General features: G+C 40.5%; 1 protein-coding gene across 5 annotated transcripts in view; it reads left to right on the top strand.

Annotated features, from left to right (window-relative positions):
- The window catches only part of FAM120C (family with sequence similarity 120C), a 146408-nt gene that overhangs the window by 74925 nt on the left and 49994 nt on the right, over positions 1-21489 (top strand). For 4 of the 5 annotated variants that reach the window (XM_034649335.1, XM_034649338.1, XM_034649337.1 and 1 more), the window contains exons 11-15: positions 14708-14822; positions 16386-16595; positions 17971-18172; positions 20732-20870; positions 21270-21327. In XM_034649335.1, the coding sequence (XP_034505226.1) occupies positions 14708-14822; positions 16386-16595; positions 17971-18172; positions 20732-20870; positions 21270-21327 (724 nt within the window). The remainder of the gene's footprint in view (positions 1-14707; positions 14823-16385; positions 16596-17970; positions 18173-20731; positions 20871-21269; positions 21328-21489) is intronic. The other variant, XM_034649340.1, reaches the window with a different exon arrangement.

The raw sequence follows: 21489 nt of genomic DNA, 5'->3' as shown, positions 1-21489 counted from the left end.
TAGCTTCAAACTTTTCTTTTGCAGCTTCCTCACGTCTCTCAGCCTTCCCACAATTAAAGAGAGTTAGGGCCTTGCTGTGGATTAGGCTTTGGCTTAAGGGAATGTTGTGGCTGGTTTGATCCTCTATCCAGACCACCAAAACTTCCTCCACATCAGTAATAAGGCTGTTTCTCTTTCTTATCATTCATGTATTCACTGGAATATGAATAATTCCTTTAAGAACATTTTCTTTGCATTTACAACTTGGTTGACTGGCAGAAGAGGCCTAGCTTTCAGCCTGTCTTGGCTTTTGACATGCCTTTCTCACTGAGCTTAATCATTTTTAGCTTTTGATTTAAAGTGAGAGACAGGTGACTCTCCCTTTCACTGGAACATTTCCAGGCTATTGTAGGGTTAATGGGCCTGATTTCAATATTGCTGTGTCTCAGGGAATAAGGAGGCCTGGAGAGAGGGAGAGAGACTGGGGAACAGCCAGTCAATGGAGCAGTTAGAACACACACACATTCAGTTCACAGTCATATCTGGATGTGGTTTCTCATGCCCCTAAAACAATGACAATAGCAACATCAAAGATCATTAATCACAGATCACCATAACAAATATAATAAAGATGAAAACATTGGAAATATTGTAAGAAATACCAAAATGTGACACGGAGACACTAAGTGACCAAATGCTGTTGGGAAAATGGTGCCGATAGACTTGCTTGACGCAGGGTTGTCACAAACCTTCAATTTGTAAAAAGTGCAGTATCTGCAAAGCACAATAAAACAAGATATGCCTGTACTAGCACCCCAAAACAAAAATGGGTAAATGACACTTTCTTCAGATTCATTTGTTTATAACGAACAAAAGCCATCTCTGTTTACCAGGTAGGCTTATTCTCATCCAAGGAAAAGAAAGGTACACACAGGGAATAGTGCTGGAAAAGCAGAAATGAAGACTGCCTACTCTTTCATGGGCCTGTGTCACTCTTTCTGTTTCATCACTCTCAGGATCACTTAGCTCAAGGTCTTGAGACACTGGCAAGCCATGGATTGATTTGACTTAGATTAGCTGTCTATTCTGTGTCCAGATAGCTGTCATATCATAAAGATAAAGCTTTAGATTATCTGAGAAGGAGCTATAAGTTGGACAAGAAAATTAATTGATATGTTCATGATAGACGTAGACCAGTCATAGAGGTATATAAGTGTTTGTAAAAAATATGCAACCTTGGCATGCCTGGGTGGCTCAGTCAGTTAAGCGTCTGCCTTCGGCTCAGGTCATGATCCCAAGGTCCTGGGATTGACCCCCTAGTTGGGCTCCCTGCTCAGCGGAGAGCCTGTTTTCTCTCTCTCCCACTGCTGCTCCCCCTGCCTGTGCTCTCTCTCTCTCTCTCTCCCTCTCCAATAAATAAATAAAATCTTTAAAAAATATGCAACCTCATTATTAGGAACCAAAGAGATATTTAAATAGCAAGAGACTTTTTTTGCCCACTAAATCATCAAAGATTAATGATAAAAATACATGCTTATACACTGCTAGAAGATAGGACAAACTGGTATGGAAAACAGTTTTGCAGAACGTATTGAGAACCTTTAAAATGGACATAACTTTGGCACAATAATTCTAAATCTAAGGATCTATCCTAAGAGAATGAATAATCAGAGATACAGATGAGATATATATATGTGATCTTTGTATTATTATTTATACTATTATATAATATGTACATATATTTATAATAAAAGAAAAACTATTAACAGTATAAATTAACACTGTTACAGGAATGTTTAAGTAAACTGGTATACTCACATCATGAATATGCAGTCATTAAAAATCATGTTTTTGGTTTAAATGTCCATACTACCCAAAGCAATCTATACATTCAGTGTAACCCCTATCAAAATACCAACACTTGGCACAAAACTGGAACAAATAATACTAAAATTTTTGTGGAACCTGAATAACCAAAACAATCTTGTGAAAGAAAAAGCTGGAGATATCATAATTCCAGATTTCAAGATATACTAAAAGCTGTAGTAATCAAAACAGTATGGTACTGGCACAAAAATAGATCAGAGGAATGGAATAGAGACCCCAGAGATAAACCCACACTTACATGGTCAATTCATCTGTAACAAAGGAGGCAAGAATATACAATGGGAAAAAGATAGTCTCTTCAATAAATGGTGCTAGGAAAACAGGACCACTTTCTAACACCATACACAAAAATAAATTCAAAATGGATTAAAGACTTAAATGTGAGACCTGAAACCATGAAAATCCTAGAAGAGAGCACAGGCACTAATTTCCTTGACACTGGCCTGGCAACATTTTTCTAGATATGTCTCCTAAGGCAAGAGAAACAAAAACAAAAATAAACTATTGAAACTACACCAAAATAAAAATATTTTGCACAGTGAAAATCAACAAAAAGACAACCTACTCAATGGGAGAAGATATTTGCAAATGATATATCTGATAAGGGGTTAATATGCAAAATATATAAAGGACTTCTACAACTCAACACCAAAAAGCAATCCAATTAAAAAATGGACATGTCGAGGGCCTAAATAGACATTTTCCCAAAGACATCAAGATGGCCAACAGACACATGAAAAGATGCTCAACATAACTCATCATCGGGAAATGCAAATCAAAACCATAGTGAGATATCACCTCTCAGAATGGCCAAAATCAAAAGTACAAGAAATAACAAGTGGTGGCGAGGATGTGAAGAAAAAGGAAACCTGGTGCACTGTAGATGGGAAGTAAATTGGCACAGCCACTGTGGAAAACAGTATGGATGTTCCTCAAAAAATTAAAAATGAAAATACTATATGATCCAATAATTCCACTACTGGGTATTTACCTGAACAAAACAAAAATACTGATTCAAAAGGATATGTGCACCACTGTGTTCATTGCAGCATTATTTACAATAGCCAAGGTATGGAAGGAACGTAACTGTGCATCAGTAGAGGAATGGATAAAAATGGGTGTGTGTGTGTGTGTGTGTAGGAAATGGAATTTTACACAGCCATACAAAAAAAAGAGATTGTGTCATTTGAGACATGAATGGACCTAGAGGGTATTATGCTAAGTGAAATAAGTCAGACTGAAAAAGACAAATACCATATGATTTCACTTATATGTGGAATCTAAAAAATCAAATGAATAACCAAACAAAAAGCAGAATCAGACTTATAAATACAGAGAACAATGTGATGGTTCCCAGAGGAGAGGGGATGGGGGATGGGCAACATGGGTGAAGGGGAGCGGCAGATATAGTCTTCCGGTTATGGAATGAATAAGCCATGGGAATAAAAGACACAGCATAGGGAATATAGTCAATGATATTTTAATAGCTTTGTATGGTAACAGGTGGTAGCTACACTTGTGAGCAGGGCATAATATATGGAATTGTTGGGGCGCCTGGGTGGCTCAGGTCATTATCTCCAGGTCCTGGGATCAAGCCCCACATGGGGCTTCCTGTTCAGACGGGAGTCTGCTCCTCTCTCTCTCTCTCTCCCCCTGCCCCTCCCCACTGCTCATTCTTTCTGTCTCTCAAATAAATCAAATCTTAAAATATATATATATAAACTTGTTAAACCACTAAGTTGTACACCTGCAACTAATGTAACATTGTGTGTCAGCTATACTCAAATGAAAAAAAAATTTTTAAGAAAATGAAAAATGTTTTTGAAAAGTATTTAATGAATGAAGAGTTCTCATTATGTTGAGTGAAAATCCAAGATACAGTATGCTACATAATGAAATACAGAAAATTGAGATTTGAGATGCTAGGAAGAAGGAAATCAAAATCATAATCTTAACAGTGGTAATATCTGAATGGTAAGAGTACAAATTATTTCAGTTTTTAATCTTTCATTTTCTTTATACTTTGTTGCTTTTTTCATATTTTCTGAATGATAACAAACTTTTGAAATCACAATAAAATAATAAACATTATTTAAAATTAAAAGAAGTAGTGTAAAAGGGGAGACTACCATATATTAAAATGTATTTAAAACTTAAGTCAGTATGGTACTGGCATGAGAAATAAACATTGGATAAATAGGGTAGAAACAGATCCTTGTATATATGAGAATTTAATATATGATATGGGGCCTTCACCAAATAGTAAAGGAAGAATTAGAACATAATTGGCTCAGTTACAGATGGTAACCAAGAGTACTGTTATGGCAGGCACTATGCTAAGTGCCTTTACATGCGTTTTCTCCTTTACTTATTACAACCTTTTGAGATATAGGTAGTATTATCCCCATTTTAGAGATGAGGGAGGGAACTAAAGCCCCTAGAGGCTAAAGATTTGCCCAGAATCACATAGAAAAGAAGTAGTAGAACCTAGATTGGAACCAAGTATGTCAGACTCCAAGTCTGTATTTTTTGCTACTGTGTTCTATGTATATAAAGTTTATGGCAGGGTGTCTAGAATACAAGAGGCATTTAGTAAATGTTCCCATGAGTAACTTAAAGTTTGTTGCATATATTGTAATACATAATGTTTGTACGTAGTATATGTAATAACGTAAATACTACTAATCGTAATCAAACTGTCTTGTCTTTGACATTGAGAAACTACTGTGGGGAATTAATAATCCTGTAGTTTTTCCAGAATAAATCCCCAATAGAATCATTTAAATTATAATTTAAAAAATAACATGGTGAGCATCATCAAATATTGGTTGATTTAATAATTACTATTTCCTGCTCTCATTCCCTCTCCTTGGACACTATCTTCTCTTTCTTGCAATTCATTCAAGGCTAGCTCATTAGCAGTATTGGCCAAAAGACAGAGCTAGCATTTCCTTTTGAATATCCTGCCATAGACTCATTTGTTCAGCAAACATTTTTTGAGTATCGATTCTGTCATGCATCACACTAGGATTAGAAAAATGTGAGAAATTGCAAATTAACATGAACAATTAGAAACCAAAACCAATCGAAAATCACATCCCTAGGAAATTATATGTTCTCCTCTGTGAGGCCTTCTCTGATTCTCCCAGGTGAATTTAGTCACTCATTCCTAAAAGCACCCAAAACAACCTGTTCAACTTGTAAAGTCACATCCCTCTCATCGTATTGGTCTTTCCGTGACCCTGCCTGTCTCCCACACTTGACTTCTTTTATTTATTTTTTTAATTTAATATTTTTTAATTTTTTAATAATTTTTGTTATATTAGTCACCATACAGTATATCGCCTGTTTTTGATGCAGTGTTCCACGATTGATTATTTGCGTATACACCCAGCGCACCATGCAATACGTGCCCTCCTTAATACCCATCACCGGCCTATGCCAATCCCCCACCCCCCTCCCCTCTGAAGCCCTCAGTTTGTTTCCCAGAGTCCACAGTCTCTCATGAGTCATTCCCCCTTCTGTTTACCCCCCTTCATTCTTCCCTTCCTTCTCCTACCGATCTTCTTATTTCTTCTGTTCCATAAATGAGTGAAACCATATGATAATTGTCTTTCCCTGCTTGACGTATTTCGCTTAGCATTATCTCCTCCAGTCCCATCCATGTTGCTGCAAATATTGTGTAATCGTTCTTTCTGATGGCTGAGTAATATTACATTGTATATATGGACCGCATCTTCTTAATCTAGTCATCTGTTGAAGGGCATCTCGGCTCCTTCCACAATTTAGCTATTGTGCACAATGCTGCCATGAACATTGGGGTGCATATGGACCTTCTCTTCACTACGTCTGTATCTTTGGGGTGAATTCCCAGTAGTGCAATGGCTGGATCATAGGGTAGCTCAATTTTTAATTTTTTAAGGGACCCCCACATTGTTTTCCACAGTGGCTGTGCCAACTTGCATTCCCACCAACAGTGTAGGAGGGATCCCCTCTCTCCACATCCTCTCCAACATTTGTTGTTTCCTGCCTTCTCAATGTTTGCCATTCTAACTAGCATAAGGTGGTATCTTAGTGTGGTTTTGATTTGAATTTCCCTGATGGCTAATGATTTTGAGCATTTTTTCATGTGTCTGTTAGCCATTTGTATGTCTTCATTTGAAAAGTGTCTGTTCATATCTTCTGCCCATTTTTTGATTTGATTATCTGTTTCTTGTGTATTGAGTTTGAGAAGTTCTTTGTAGATCTTGGATACCAGTCTTTTATCTGTAGCATCATTGCAAATATCTTCTCCCATTCCGTGGGCTGCCTCTTAGTTTTTTTTAATGTTTCCTTGGCTGTGCAAAAGCTTTTGATCTTGATGAAGTCGCACATTTTTGCTTTTGTTTCTCTTGCCTTTGGAGATGTGTCATGAAAAAAGTTGCTGTGGCCAATGTCAGTTTGCTGCATATGTTCTTCTCTAGGATTTTGATGGATTCCTGTCTCACATCCAGGTCTTTCATCCGTTTGGAGTTTATCTTTGTGTATGGTGTCAGAGAGTGGTCAAGATTCATTCTTTTGTATACAGCTGTCCAATTTTCCCAGCACCATTTATTGAAGAGACTGTCATTTTTCCACTGATGTTTTTTCCTACTTTATCAAAGATTAGTTGCCCAAAGAGCTGAGGGTCCATTTCTGGGTTCTCTATTCTGTTCCATTGGTCTATGTGTCTGTTTTTGTGCCAGTACCATGCTGTTTTTGTGATCACAGCTTTGTACTATAGCTTGAAATCTTGCAACGTGATGTCCCCAGCTTTGTTTTTCCTTTTCAACAATTCCTTGGCATTTCGGGGCCTTTTCTGTAAATGTAAGGGCTCTTTGTTCCAGTTCTTTGAAAAATGTCATTGGTATTTTGATCGGGATGGCATTGAAAATGTAGATTGCTCTGGGTAGCATAGACATTTTAACTATGTTAATTCTTCCAATCCACGAGCATGGTATATTTTTCCATCATTTTGTGTCTTCAATGTCTTTCAAGAGTGATTTGTAGTTTCTAGAATATAGATACTTTACGTCTCTGGTTAAGTTAATTCCAAGGTAACATATGGTTTTTGGTGCTATTGTAAATGGGATGCATTCCCTATTTATTTATTCGACAGAGATAGAGACAGCCAGCGAGAGAGGGAACACAAGCAGGGGGAGTGGGAGAGGAAGAAGCAGGCTCATTGCAGAAGAGCCTGATGTGGGGCTCGATCCCATAACGCCGGGATCACGCCCTGAGCCGAAGGCAGATGCTTAACCACTGTGCCACCCAGGCGCCCGGGGCTCGATCCCATAACGCCGGGATCACGCCCTGAGCCGAAGGCAGATGCTTAACCACTGTGCCACCCAGGCGCCCCGCAACTGATTTCTGAGCCTTGACTTTGTATCCTGCCACATTACTGAATTGCTCAATAAGTTCTAGTAGTTTGGGGGTGGAGTCTTTTGGGTTTTCCATATAGAGTATCATGTCACCTGTGAAGAGAGACATTTTGACTTCTTCTTTGCCGATTTAAATACCTTTTATCCCTTTTTCTTGTCTGATTGCTGTTGGAAGGACTTCTAGTACTATGTTGAATAATAGTGGCGAGAGTGGGCATCCTTGTCGTGTTCCCTGATCTTAAGGGAAAGACTTCCAGCTTTTCCCCATTGAGAATGATATTTGCTGTACGCTTTTCATAGATGGTTTTTATGAGATTGAGGAATGTACCCTCTATTCCTACACTCTGAAGGGTTTTAATCAGGAAAGGATGCTGTATTTTGTCAAATGCTTTTTCTGCATGAATTGAGAGGATCATATGGTATTTGATTCTTTTCTTGTTGATATGATGTATCACACTGATCGATTTGCGAATGTTGAACCACCCTTGCATCCCAGGTATGAATCCCACTTGGTCATGATGGATAATCCTTTTAATGTCCTGTTGGATCCTATTAGCTAGGATCTTGTTGAGAAGCTTAGCGTCCATATTCATCAGGGATATCAGTCTGTAATTCTCCTTTTTGATGGGGTCTTTCCCTGGTTTGGGGATCAAGGTAATACTAGCCTCATAAAATGAGTTTGGTAGTTTTCCTTCTGTTTCTATTTTTTGAAACAGCTTCAGGAGAATAGGTATTATTTCTTCTTTGAATGTTTGGTAGAATTCCCCGTGGAATCCATCAGGCCCTGGAGTCTTGTGTTTGGGGAGGTTTTTGATCACTGCTTCAATCTCTTCATAATTAATCACTCTGTTTAAATAGTCAATTTCTTCCTGTTTCAGTCTTGGTAGTGTATAGGTTTCCAGGAAAGCATCCATTTCTTCCAGGTTGTTTAATTTATTGGCATAAAGCTGTTGATAAAATTTTCTAATGATCCCTCCTATTTCATTGGTGTTGGTTGTGACTTCTCCCCTTTCATTCATAATTTTATTAATTCGGGTCCTTTCTCTATTCTTTTGAATAAGTCTGGCCAGTGGCTTATCGATCCTATTTATTCTTTCAAAGAACCACCTTCTAGTTCGGTTGATCTGCTCCACTGTGCTCCTCGTTTCTAATTCATTGATCTTTGCTCTAATCTTGATCAACTGCCTTCTCGTGCTTGGGTTAGGCCTGTTTTTCTGTTCCAGCTCCAGCTTCTTGAGGTGAGAATATAAAAATTGCATTTTAAATTTTTCTATTCTTTTCAGTGAGGCTTGGATGGCTATGTATTTTCCCCTTACGACCGTCTTTGCAGTGTCCCATAGGTTTTGGACCAATGTGTTTTCATTTTCATTGGTCCCCAAAATTTGTTTAAACTGATTTTTAATTTCCTGGTTTACCCAATCATTTTTTTTTTTTTTTTTTTTTTTTTTTTTTTTTTTTTTTAAATTTTATTTTATTATATTGTGTTAATCACCATAATGAAGCATCAAACTTTGCATCGGAATCTGGGGATGTACCCAATCATTCTTGAGCAGGATGGTTCTTAGTTTCCAAGTGTTTGAGTTTCTTCCAAATTTTTCCTCGTGATAGAGTTCCAGTTTCAAAGCATTGTGGTCTGAGAATATGCAGGGAATAATCTCAGTCTTTTGGTATAGGTTGAGACCTGTTTTGTGACCCAGTATATGGTCTATTCTGGAGAAAGTTCCATGTACATTCGAAAAGAATGAGTATTCTTTTGTTCTGGGGTGTAGTGTTCTGTATATATCTGTGAGATCCATGTGGTCCAGTATGTCATTCAAAGCTCTTGTTTCTTTGTTGATTTTCTGCTTAGGTGATCTGTCTATTGCTGAGAGTGGAGTGTTGAGGTCCCCTACTATTAACGTATTTTTATCTATATGTCTCTCGATTCTGGTTAAGAGTTGGTTTGTGTATCTAGCTGCTCCCCTCTTGGGGGCATAGATATTTATAATTGTCATATCCACTTGCTGGATACATCCTTTAAGAATGATTAGTGCCCTTCTGTGTCTCTAACTGTAGTCTTTAGTTTAAAATCCAATCTGTCTGATACGAGAATTGCTACCCCAGCTTTCTTTTGAGGTCCATTTGCGTGAAAGATGGTATTCCATCCCTTTACCTTCAGTCTGCATGTATCTTTAGGTTCAAAATGAGTCTCTTGTAGACAGCAAATGGATGGGTCTTGTCTTTTTATCCAATCTGCAACCCTGTGGCGTTTTATGGGAGCATTTAGGCCATTTACATTGAGACTGATTATTGAGAGATATGATTTTAATGATGCCATGTTGCCAGTAAAGTCTTTGTTTCTATAGATTGTGACTTTCTATCCTGTATCACTCTTGGGGCCTTTTTACGTTTATAGAACCCCCCTTAATATCTCCTGTAGGTCTGATTTCGTGGTTATGAAATTGGTCATTGACTGGCGATTCTGGAAGATCTTTATTTCTCCATCAATTCTGAATGACAGCCTTGCTGGATAGAGGATCCTTGGCTCCATGTTTTTCTCTGAAAGAGCTTTGAAAATGCCCCCCCAAGCCTTTCTCTCATTCCAGGTCTGTGTAGACAGGTCTGACGTAATTCTGATACCTTTGTCTTGGTACATGAGAAATTTCTTTGCCCTGGCCACTTTCAATACTGTATCCTTGGATCTAATATTTGTGAATTACACTATGACGTGACATGGTGTAGGTTTGTCATGGTTGAGCTTGGGAGGGGTCCTCTCTTCCTCTTGGACACGAATGTTTGTTTCCCTTGCTAGATTAGGGAAGTTTTCAGCTACAATTTGTTCAAATATCTCTTCTAGACCTCTGTTTTTCTCCACCCCCTCGGGGATGCCGATGATTCTGACATTGGAACATTTCATTGAGTCACTAATCACCCATAACCTACATTCCTGAGCGTGGATTTTTTTGAGTCCAGATTCTGTTTTAGCTTTCTCTTCTACCATCCCATCCTCCAATTTGCTGATACGTTCTTCTGCCTCATTCACCCTGGCTGTCAGAGCCTCTAGTTTTGACTACATTTGGCTCATAGAATTTTTAATTTCTGCCAGATTTGCTCTCATTTCTGCCCTTAGGGATTCTATATTCTCAGTAACATTTTTGTTAATACTTTTTTCAAGTCTATACATCGTTTTGACAATTGTTACTCTGAATTCCATTTCTGATAATTTGGTTATATCCATATCCATTAGTTCTGTGGCAGAGGCCACAGACTCATTGTCTTTTCTTTGCTGGGGGGGATTTCTCCTTCTCGTCATTCTGATGAGGAGAGGTTGCGGGGTTGTCCAGAGCCCAAACTATTGACCGGGACCCAGGCCGTGCGCTCTTGTTTTATAAGGATCTTAGGGATGTGGGCTTCTTGATTTTTCAGCCTGCCTTCTGGGGGAGGGGCCTGCCGCGCCGATACTCAGGCAACCCTGTTTGGGTAGAGTCTCCGTGTCCCCTGCAAGGGGGGATGGGGATGGGCATATTGTTAGCTGGTATTTCCAGGCTTTTGTTCTCTGGCGGCTTTGCCTGGCGGTTTGCTGTGCCTCTTCTGAGAGTCAGAGCAGCAGTGGCCGAATCTCAGCCTCTGTCTCAGAACAGAGGGATCATGGACCGTTCTCCATTGATGTTCTGTCCACTTTACCTCTGTCTGTTGGTGCTGCTCAACCCTGCAGCATCCCGGGATGTGCGCCCCACACCCGGCGTCCCAGCCCTCACTTCCAGGGCCGTTGCGTCTCTGTCCTTTGTGTTTCTAATACCGCCAGCTACCAGCCACCCCCGCGCGCTCTGAAGCTCCGGCTCTCAGTCTGGTCGCTCACGTATCCTGGCTCACGGTCTCAGTCTGCTCTCTCGTGAGTGCCAGTCCGCAAGTCCGCCCTCTCCCCCGTGCACGTGGCTACCGCTTCCTGGTACCCAAACGCTGCGGCTCCCTCCCCCTTCCGTTTATCTTCCGATATCTGTGCGCGGTTTCACGGCTCCCCGCTTTGTATCTCAGTACTTAGCGCTGGAGATGGTCCTTCGTAGATATCCATATATATCTTCCTGCATCTCCGGCTGATTCTGTGGATGTTCAGGCTGGTCTGGTACCTATTCCACTTGACTCGGGACCGGCTGAAAAAGGGGTCCCCTACTCCTCCGCCATCTTAACTCCAAGTCAGCTAATGGTAGTATTCTAAGGTCTCCCACTATAATTGTACTTCTGTTCATTTTCTTCTATTTTTGCTTCAAATTTTGCCAATAAAATAAGATGGAAAGATTAAAAATAAATTAATTGGCAAAGTTAAATCAAAGAAGTATAAATCAAAAGAAAGAAACAATATTAATAAAATAGTCTCCGTGGCAAAAAAAAAACTTTGAGGACAAAGGAGAATATTTTTTTTTAAAGATTTTATTTATTTATTTGACAGAGATAGAGACAGCCAGCGAGAGAGGGAACACAAGCAGGGGGAGTGGGAGAGGAAGAAGCAGGCTCATAGCAGAGGAGCCTGATGTGGGGCTCGATCCCACAACGCCGGGATCACGCCCTGAGCTGAAGGCAGACGCTTAACCGCTGTGCCACCCAGGCGCCCCTAAAGGAGAATATTTTATATTGATAGAAGATATAAACTCTGAATTGTGCAGTATATAATATAGCAGCAAAAATTGTAAAATAGGGGCACCTGGGTGGCTTAGTTGGTTAAGAGTCTGCCTTCGGCTCAGGTCGGGATCAAGCCCTGCGTTGGGCTCCCAGCTCAGCAGGAAGTGTGCTTCTCCCTTTCCCTCTGTGCCTCCCTCACCTTGTGCGCTCTCTCTCTCTCTCTCTCTCTCTCTCTCTCATAAATGAATATAATATTTTTTAAAAAGTGTAAAATAAATTATAAGGTATGAATAAATTTTCCAAGGGGAGAATGTCTGGACAGGGAAGAGGGTGGAGATTGTTCTTTCTGTGTGGCCCAGGAAGATACCTCCTGGAAAGCCCAGTCATTTAGAACTTAGTTTGTAAAGACGCAACAGGGCCTGTCGGCATGTCCTGCAGTCCCAGAAACACCCTGGAGTTCAGAGAAATGACGGTCGGGCTTGAAGAAAGAGTAATGGTAGTAGGGCTATCTGTGCCCTACTGATCATTCTGGGTGAGGAAACAGCGGGTTAGAGATTAAAAGCCAGGCTGCCTGGCTGCAGAGCCCAGGTTCTTTCCAGGGCACTATACTGCCTCCTGCTAGTAGTAACAGGATCAGAGTCCCCAGGAATTCATTCCATGTGCCACTCGGAGGACTCCAGCCCTTGCTTTATTTTTTTTTAAAGATTTTATTTATTTATTCGACAGAGATAGAGACAGCCAGTGAGAAACGGAACACAAGCAGGGGGAGTGGGAGAGGAAGAGGCAGGCTCATAGCATAGGAGCCTGATGTGGGGCTCGATCCCATAACGCCGGGATCACGCCCTGAGCCGAAGGCAGATGCTTAACTGCTGTGCCACCCAGGCGCCCCCAGCCCTTGCTTTAAACGCCAGCTTTCTGAAGTCTCACACAGCTCCAATAACTGAATTATCATTGTCTTGTGGGTCTTCAGGAAGCTACGGACAAAAGCATAGATGTATTTTTTCATCTTTCTCTTCCTCTTTCTGCATTCTCGGTGCCAAGAATATTAAAACATACCATGAAATTCAGGTCAAATACTCATCAATGTGCTCTAGGTGTTACACAACTAATGAATCATTGAGCACTACATCAAAAACTAATAATGTACTATATGTTGGCTAACTGAACATAATAATAATTTTTAAAAAGAGTACTTACTTATTTTAATTAGTGAATTTCCTATCTTGGGGAATGGCCCTATCATCTAGCCATCTGCCCAAGCCAGAATTCTAGGAATCTTAGACTCTTCTTTTTTCCTTACCCACTTCCCATAACATGCATGACCAAATCCTATAGATTTATCTCCTCAATAGCTCTTGTCTTGGTCCCCCGGTCCTCTCTATCCCCTGAACCAGTGTCTTTGTTCATACCTCTTCGGCCATAGGTTGCTACAGTTGCCTCCCAGCTGGTATCCATGCCTCTTGTCTCTTACCCTATGAGCCAGTCAATATCACTGTCCTGCTGATAATCCTTAAGTGTCTTACATTTTCAGAACCAAGGTCCAAATTCCTTAATACTGTTTTTGAGACACTTCATGATCTGGCCTTTCTTTTCTTTTAAGTTTTATTGGGAAGAAATTGATACACATCACTGTGTAAGTTTAAGGAGTACAGCATGATGGTTTCATTTACATATATTGTGAAATGACTACCACATTAGGTTTAGTTAAATCCATCATCTCATATAGATACAAAGAAAAAGAAAAAATTTTCTCCTGGTGATGAGAGCTCTTAAGAGCTACTGTCTTAACAATTTTTCTGTTTACCACACAGCAGTGTTAGCTATAGTCATCATGTACATTATCTCTAGTACTCATCTATCTTATAACTGGAAGTTTGTACCTTCTGACCACCTTCTCCCAACCTCCCCTTCCCCCAACCTCCCCCCCACCTTTGGTAACCACAACTCTGATCTCTTTTTCTATGAGTTCAGTTTTTTTAAGATTCCACATAGAAGTGAAATCATACAATATTTGTCTTTCTCTGTCTGACTTATTTCACTAAGCATAATGCCTTCAAGTTTCCTCCATATTGTTGCTAATGGTAGGATTTCCTCATTTTTTACGGTTGAATAATATTCTGTTGTATTTGCATATATTACCACAACTGCTTTATCCCCTCATCCATTAATGCTCACTTAGGTAGTTTCTATGTCTTGGCAATTGTAAATAATGCTGCAATGAACATGGGGTTGCAGATATCTTTTTGAGTTAGTGTTTTCATTTCCTCAGGCCATATTCCCAGAATTGGGATTGCTCGATCATATGGTAGTTCTCTTCTTAATTTTTTGAGGAACCTCCATATTGGTTTCCATAGTCTGGTCTACTTTCTAATCCTGCCTTCTGTCACTGAAAACCTGCTTAGCTCCAGCATTATAGAACCTGCTATATCATACTGACCTCCACACCTCTGTGCCTTCGTGCATACTGTTCCCTCAACCTAGAACATCCTTTCCCCACCTTTTGTTTCACTAATTTCTACAGGCCATTTGAAACCCAGCTCCTATTGACTTTTTTCAAAATGCCCTCTTTCACTTTTCCAGCCTCACCCTCTTCTGTGTTCATGTAGCACCCCAGGCATTCTGTCTTGGTACTTACCACACCCTCCCATCATTGTTGATGCACGTGCCTATCTCCTCTACCACCCAGATTGTAAGCAACCAAAGGCAGAGACCCTTTTACTTTATTCTGTTGGAATTGCCAAAACCTAGCCTGGAGTCTGGTCCATGATAGGTTCTTAGCTTAGTAAGTGTTTGTGAAATGAATAAATGAGCTTTTGTGGCTCAATAACGATGCTTTTATTTTCTAGGTACATGGTTCAGTGGCCCGGTGGCCGAATCCTGCATCGCCATGAGCTCGACACTTTCCTTGCCCAGGCAGTATCTACCCAGCTTTATGAACCAGATCAACTTCAAGAACTCAAGGTGATTTGATCTTCCCTCAATTAAATTCTTTCTTTTATGAGCTCATAGCTTTCCTTTTGGCCCTCCCCCCTCTCCCCCCCAGAGCTGGGAAGAAGAGTAAGTTCTGCAGGTAAATGTTTGATTCACTTTAGCCAAACATGTATGTTTGTTAATAAAACCAAGAAGTGCCTGCACCACTGCTCCCATACTGATGGGTGAGAATGGACAGAAAAAAATGGATATTATACAGTACAAGTAAGTTGTGGCCACAAACCTTGGTAAAGATTTCTGACTCTTAAAAGATTTCCAGGATTTTCCCTGGTGTCCTCTGTTTGTTTCTGAGTAAATGTCTACCCTCCCTTTATAATAATGTGTATTGGGCATTAGAGGAAGTCTAGAAGCACATAAGGCAGAAAGTGAATCTACCATATAACTGAAAGCTTTAGAACATATGAGGTTAGAGGGCAGGCTCTGAAGCCAGGCTGCCTTGGGTTTGAATTTTGGCTTCCTTACTTCCCAGCTGTGTGATTTGGGGCAGGTTGTTTAACCTCTCGAGCTTCAGTTTCCTTATTTGTAGGGTTATGAGGATATTAAATAAAATAATCCATGCAAAACACTTAGAACAGTATCTCACATATTTTAAGTACATAGTATCCAATGATAGTAGCTCTTAGCCTAGCTACTAGTGCGGGTCACCCCTCTCCTGACTTCAGTAGCCATGGTCTTTTGAGGCCCTAGGATGAACTTGGGAAAGATCTGGTCCAATAAGACTTACAGAATCTTAATTTGAGTGAGGTTAACTAAGGGAAAGACAAAAACAGCCTAAGGAAAACAGTGTTGGTTCCTTTTTACAGTAAGCATAATATCACTGGGCACTGAAGCAGTTACTGACGCCAGATCGCATGTAGGAGGGGACCTGCAAGTACTTCCCCTTTTCCCATTGAAGCCATCTAACATGCTCACTTGAGATAACAAATATAGACATTTTGATGTTTTCTTTATCTTTTGCCATGAATTTTCTTAGTTGAGGTATTATGTATGTAATTACATATTGTGTTTTTAAACTTTACAGAGCACATATTTTCTATGTCTTAAAAAAGTTTAATAAATTTATTACAAGTGTGTATCATTTAATTATTATAATGTTGGCCATTTGGTTTCCAGTTTTCCCCTATTATATGTAATGTTATCATTAGAATCTTTATGCATAGAACTTTATTCACAGCTCTACTTCCTTAGAATAGATTCCTAAAAGTAGAATTTCTGAGTCAACAAATGTGAACATTTTCAGGGTTACTGACATATTGCTTAAGTGTCACATACATTCCTCATCAGCTTTGGGTGTTCTTTTTTGTCTTTAATTTTTAAATTTTTTCCTAATTTGACAGGCCAAAAAAAAAAAAAAAGGTATCTCAAGGTGGTGTCTTTTGAAGTTTTAAAAGCTGATGTCGGTGTGGGTTTTTTTTGTTGTTGTTGGGTTTGGGGTTTGTTTTTGTTTTTGTTTTTTTTTTTTTGGTAATGAGTATCTTTCAAACTGTCTCCAGTAAGTTTTTAATAGTAGTTTTTCCTCTGTGGTGGTTTCAGATAGAGAAACTGGATGCCCGAGGGATCCAGCTTGCTGCCCTCTTCATGAGCGGGGTCGACACAGCTCTGTTTGCTAATGATGCCTGTGGCCAGCCAGTCCCGTGGGAGCACTGCTGCCCCTGGATTTACTTCGATGGCAAGCTGTTCCAGAGCAAGTTAATTAAAGCAGGCCGAGAGCGAGTATCCCTGGTTGAGCTCTGTGATGGCCAGGTACCAGCAAGTTGGGCAGCTGCTGGGGCCATCTCTGATCTGCCATGGGGATGAATGGGCAGAGGGTGGAAAGGAGCAGAGACATTGGAGAGGGAGGTAGGAGAAGTGGGAGAATGTGTCTGCCATTAACCTAACTTGGTCAAGGATCAGCCCAAAGGCCCAGAGTCTGATATGTACATGCTATTAAATCATGTTGGAACGTATTTTTTATGGACTTCAAATTTTCATATTGTTTTCTTACTCTGAGTATTTCTTTCCCATGGAATACTCAGACATACTATATGCTTTCCTGAAATTCTTATAATTTCATTTCCCTTATTAACAAAAAAAACTGTAAGTTACTTTTGCAAGTGATGGTATCTTTTGTAAAGGAGCTATGTTTGGAACTAAAAAGAGGGTGGTAAAGTAAATAACAGAGTAGAAGCAGGGGATTTTTTACAGTGAAACCTTAGGAAAGATGAGGAAAGGCACCCTTACTTACTCCTTTATCCATTTGGGGAGAACGAGCTGAGGGACTAGAACAGAGTCGGCAAACTACCTCAAAATTCAAAACTTGGGATTTTTATTCCAATAAGGTTTTATTGGAACACAGCCACATTCATTCATTTATGTATTATCTATAACTGCTTTCCCCCTACCACAGCAGAGTTGTGTAGTTGTGACAGAGACAACATGGCCTACAAATCCTATCTGGCCCTTTTCAGAACTGGTTTGCTGACCTCTGGCCTAGAGGCATGGACTTATCCTAGACAGAGGTTGTGGTCTCTGATCCTGGGTGTTGGGGGGGAGAAGATTAAAAAGCTTGGCGTATGTCAGGTTTTATTCTTCTCTCTTTCATCTAATTCTGTTATCTGCCCCTTAAAAAATAACCTAGCCTATTTCTGGTCATGTGATAGACCATCGGTAAATATTTATGGTGATGTTTGTCTTCCTTGACTTAACGTGCCTCAGAAGCCCTCGATCAGAGCTAATATGATAGTTTGGTGTCATGCAAACAGTGCCAGACAGGTTTTCCTGGGTATGGCTCCTTGAGCCATTTAACTCCAGGCCTCAGTTCTTTTAATGGCAATGGATTTGTGAAACTGTACCTAGAGTACCCAATTCTGTGCCTGAAACATAGAAGTTAAAAAATGGCAGTTATTGGGGTGCCTGGGTGGTGCAGTTGGTTAAGCGTGCAGCTCTTGATTTGGGTTCAGGTCTTGATCTCAGGGTCATGAGATTGAACCCCTTGTCGGGCTCTGCCCTCATTGTGGAGTTGGCTTGGGTTACTCTCACCGTCTCCCTCCGTCTCCCCCTGCCCCATCTCTCTCTAAAGTAAATTAAAAAATTTTTTTAAATGGCAGTTGCTATTATTAATTCTCTTCTTCCTTTGAAGGCTGACCTGGCAACCAAAGTGGAAAAGATGAGACAGAGTATCCTTGAAGGAGTCAACATGAACCATCCACCACCTTCTGCTCTACTTCCATCACCTACTTTTGTGCCTCCCATGGTGCCCTCTCTGTACCCTGTTTCACTTTATTCTCGAGCCATGGGCTCAATGCCACCTCCCCCTCAAGGACGGAGCCGGGGATTTGCAGGTCAGTACCTAAGAATGAAGTATTTGTCATCCCCAGTCTGTTTCATAATAACCCATCCAGTAATTATTGCCAGATACAGAATCAGCAGTTTTGTATATATATTATCTAATTTACCTTCTGTGCTATGTTGTGGTCGTTTGAAGAGGAGTTTATTGACAGGGAGGGGTGTAGCCTATGAAAGAAAGTCCACTGACTTCCCAGACCATGCTCCATTGAGGTGATTGGTCCCTAAGGATTTGACTGTCACCAACCAAACTCACAAAGTAACTGATGTAGAAACCAGGAAACCAGGAGCTACTTTATTACTTTTGAGAACTATATCTCAGGTGAACTGGATCATCATAGTTGCCGGTTAGCTCACTCATTCCCCATAGGCAGATGTACACAGGAGCTTCCAGAAAGACCAAATGGGAGGTAAGAGTGGATGACCAGTGTCCACAGACAACCAGACACTGATATACCCATTTTCACGCTGGGAGTAGGCCTGACACATTTCCGGAAGCATGGAGAGAAATAAGTCCATGCCTGCCAGGGGATTGCAGTTTAGTGGGGAAAACAAATACACACACATGCACACAGACGTATATAAGTATAAATTATGGTGACACCTGAGCTGTGGCTTAATGATGAATAGACAGTCATGCTTAGGTAGCTCAGATACTGATCCTAATAATTGAAACAACCTTGGTGAAATAGGATATTTTAATAGGGATATTTTGACATGAAATATCAAGGTTCTGTGATCAGGTGGGAGTGTCATTGCTATGGTTGAAGATGTTTGTTGTCTGTTGCTCAGCATTTAAAAAAAAAGCTGGAAGTTGGAGTTTGTCTTAAAATTAGGTTCACAGGGGCGCCTGGGTGGCACAGCGGTTAAGCGTCTGCCTTCGGCTCAGGGCGTGATCCCGGCGTTATGGGATCGAGCCCCACATCAGGCTCCTCTGCTATGAGCCTGCTTCTTCCTCTCCCACTCCCCCTGCTTGTGTTCCCTCTCTCGCTGGCTGTCTCTATCTCTGTCAAATAAAAAAATAAAAAATCTTTAAAAAAAAAAAATAAATAAATAAATAAAATTAGGTTCACAAATTTCAATATGCACATTTAGTTCAAGGCTCTACTTAGATGAGCAGTGTGAATGTCTGCTCCGTTAAGTCAGGTAACGACCAAGTCTTATAAACCAGGGAGCCAGCCCTTCATTCATTCCATTCCTTGAAGCTGACTTTAGAGATCTTTGCTCTCATTCTTTGCATGTTGATTTTACCGTGTCTCAGAAGACAGCCTTAATTAAGGCTAAGTTCTCAGGAGGTCCTTGCCATTGTTCCAACTCCCAGTGATGCCTGGTCTCCAGTTACTGGTGGTTCATGAGGAGCCTCTTGCCTCCTGAAAGGCCACGATGAGATCCCCAAGTGCAAGTCTTTCTAACCTTCTCAGGACTAGCCAGTACCCTACTTCCTTGGACTCCCACTGTCATATGAATGAAGCGCTCTTTACTGCCAACCTGCTAAGTGAGTGAAGGGGTTATTAACATTCAGGTTTTTTCCATAAACTAAAATTAAAGGTTTACTAGAACTCTGTATTCTATGAAGGCTTCCTTTTGTGCCAAATTACAAAGCTCTACTGTGCTGGTGAGGTCATACATATATACGGAGTTGGAATTTCCTGTTTTAAAGAGATAGGTTATCTTGTCTTAAATTGGTTCTGGTTTTCAACTGTTGCTGGTTTTGCTTATTAATTATAAATTACTTTCAGTTTAGTTTCATTCTTTTCCATTTAGTTTGGTTGCTTGGCTGAGCCTCCATTGTGTAGTGGTACGTATTTGAATCAAAAATGGTTTGGGCCCACTTTCTGTTAAGTAACTAGGATTTAAATAAAAACTTAAAAAGAAAAGTCGTTTTGGCCCAAATGAATAAACAAACAAAAAGCAGAATCAGACCCATAAATAGAGAACAAACTGGTGGTTGCCACAGGGGAGGGAGGTTGGGGGGTGGGAAAAATGGGTGAAGATTGAGGGGAAAGCACAGGCTTCCAGTTATGGAATGAAAAAGTCACAGGGATGAAAGGCACAGCATAGGGAATCGAGTCTGTGGTATCGTAATAGCGTTGTATGCTGACAGATGGGAGCTGCGCTTGTGGGGAGCAGAGCGTAACTCCGTAGATGTCTAATCCCTATGTTGTACACCTGAAACTAATGTAACATTGTGTGTCAACTAAACTTTAATAAAAAGAAAAAAGAAAGGAAAGTAAAAGTGGTACTGGCATATAATTTTCTAATAACTAGATTTTAGGACTTTCATTCTTTCAACAAATATTGAATGCCTACTATGTGCCAGGCTCTGCGGCTGAAAAATGAGTCATCCACACCCAGCTTGCCGAAGTGGATGTGCTACAGATCTTCAAGCCCCGTCCCTACGTTTGCTTCCACCATGAAGCTTTGTTGTTATCACAGAGTCTTTATCTTGGAGAAATGGAAATAACAGAATAGGGGGTGCTGTAGGATCTTTTGTTCCACCTCTTAGCCTGCCTTGCACTTGGCATTCATTACTGCCCTTCTTCCTCTCTTTCCAGGTCTCCATCCAATCCCACCCCAAGGAGGAAAACTGGAGATTGCTGGGATGGTTGTGGGCCAGTGGGCTGGCAGCAGGTCCTCCAGGGGCCGAGGCTCTTTTGGCATGCAAGTTGTTTCTGTCGGTGGGCCAGGAAAAGGGTATGTATTCCAATAGGTTGGTATGAACTTATGTCAATCAAGGTGCCATTGGGAAAATGCCCAACTATTGAATACTTCTATTACTTCTATTAAAGTAAGAGGCATTAACTAATTTCCCATTTTTAAAAGACAGTTTTCAGTTTAGTTCAGCAAACATACACTAAATTCCCTACCCCAGTGAAAAAGTTTTTGCCCTGGTGGAGGACATGGGGCACAGAACAATTTAGTATAATATAGAAATGAGAGAGAGAAAGGCTTACAGTGAGTGGTAACACACAGGAGGGGCATCTAACTTGAGAGGGTCAAACTTCCTAGAGGAGGTGAGTAGTTAACTAAATGAAAATGTGGGTGTGGACTCTGTATGTTCCTCAGGATCACTTTTTCCCTCCCTTTCTACAGGCATGGAAAAGAACAGACTGGTAGAGGATCCAAAGGACATAAAAAAGGAACCAAACAAGTAAGCACTGTTTTGAGATTATCTAGCTTCTGTTTGATACCGCTTGTCTTTTCGGCTAACTTGCGAAAGATCAGATCAGGCATGGGAAACTGTGTTTTCCTAGCTTCTCCCAGCATTTGATTTCATTCTCTTGCTCTCTAGCTGTCTAGTGAGGGTTAGCCT

This window comes from Ailuropoda melanoleuca, chromosome X, assembly GCF_002007445.2.
Source record: "Ailuropoda melanoleuca isolate Jingjing chromosome X, ASM200744v2, whole genome shotgun sequence".
NCBI lineage: Eukaryota > Metazoa > Chordata > Mammalia > Carnivora > Ursidae > Ailuropoda > Ailuropoda melanoleuca.
The sequence above is the reverse complement of the archived record's forward strand: the minus strand, read 5'-3'. Positions and strand labels throughout refer to the sequence as shown.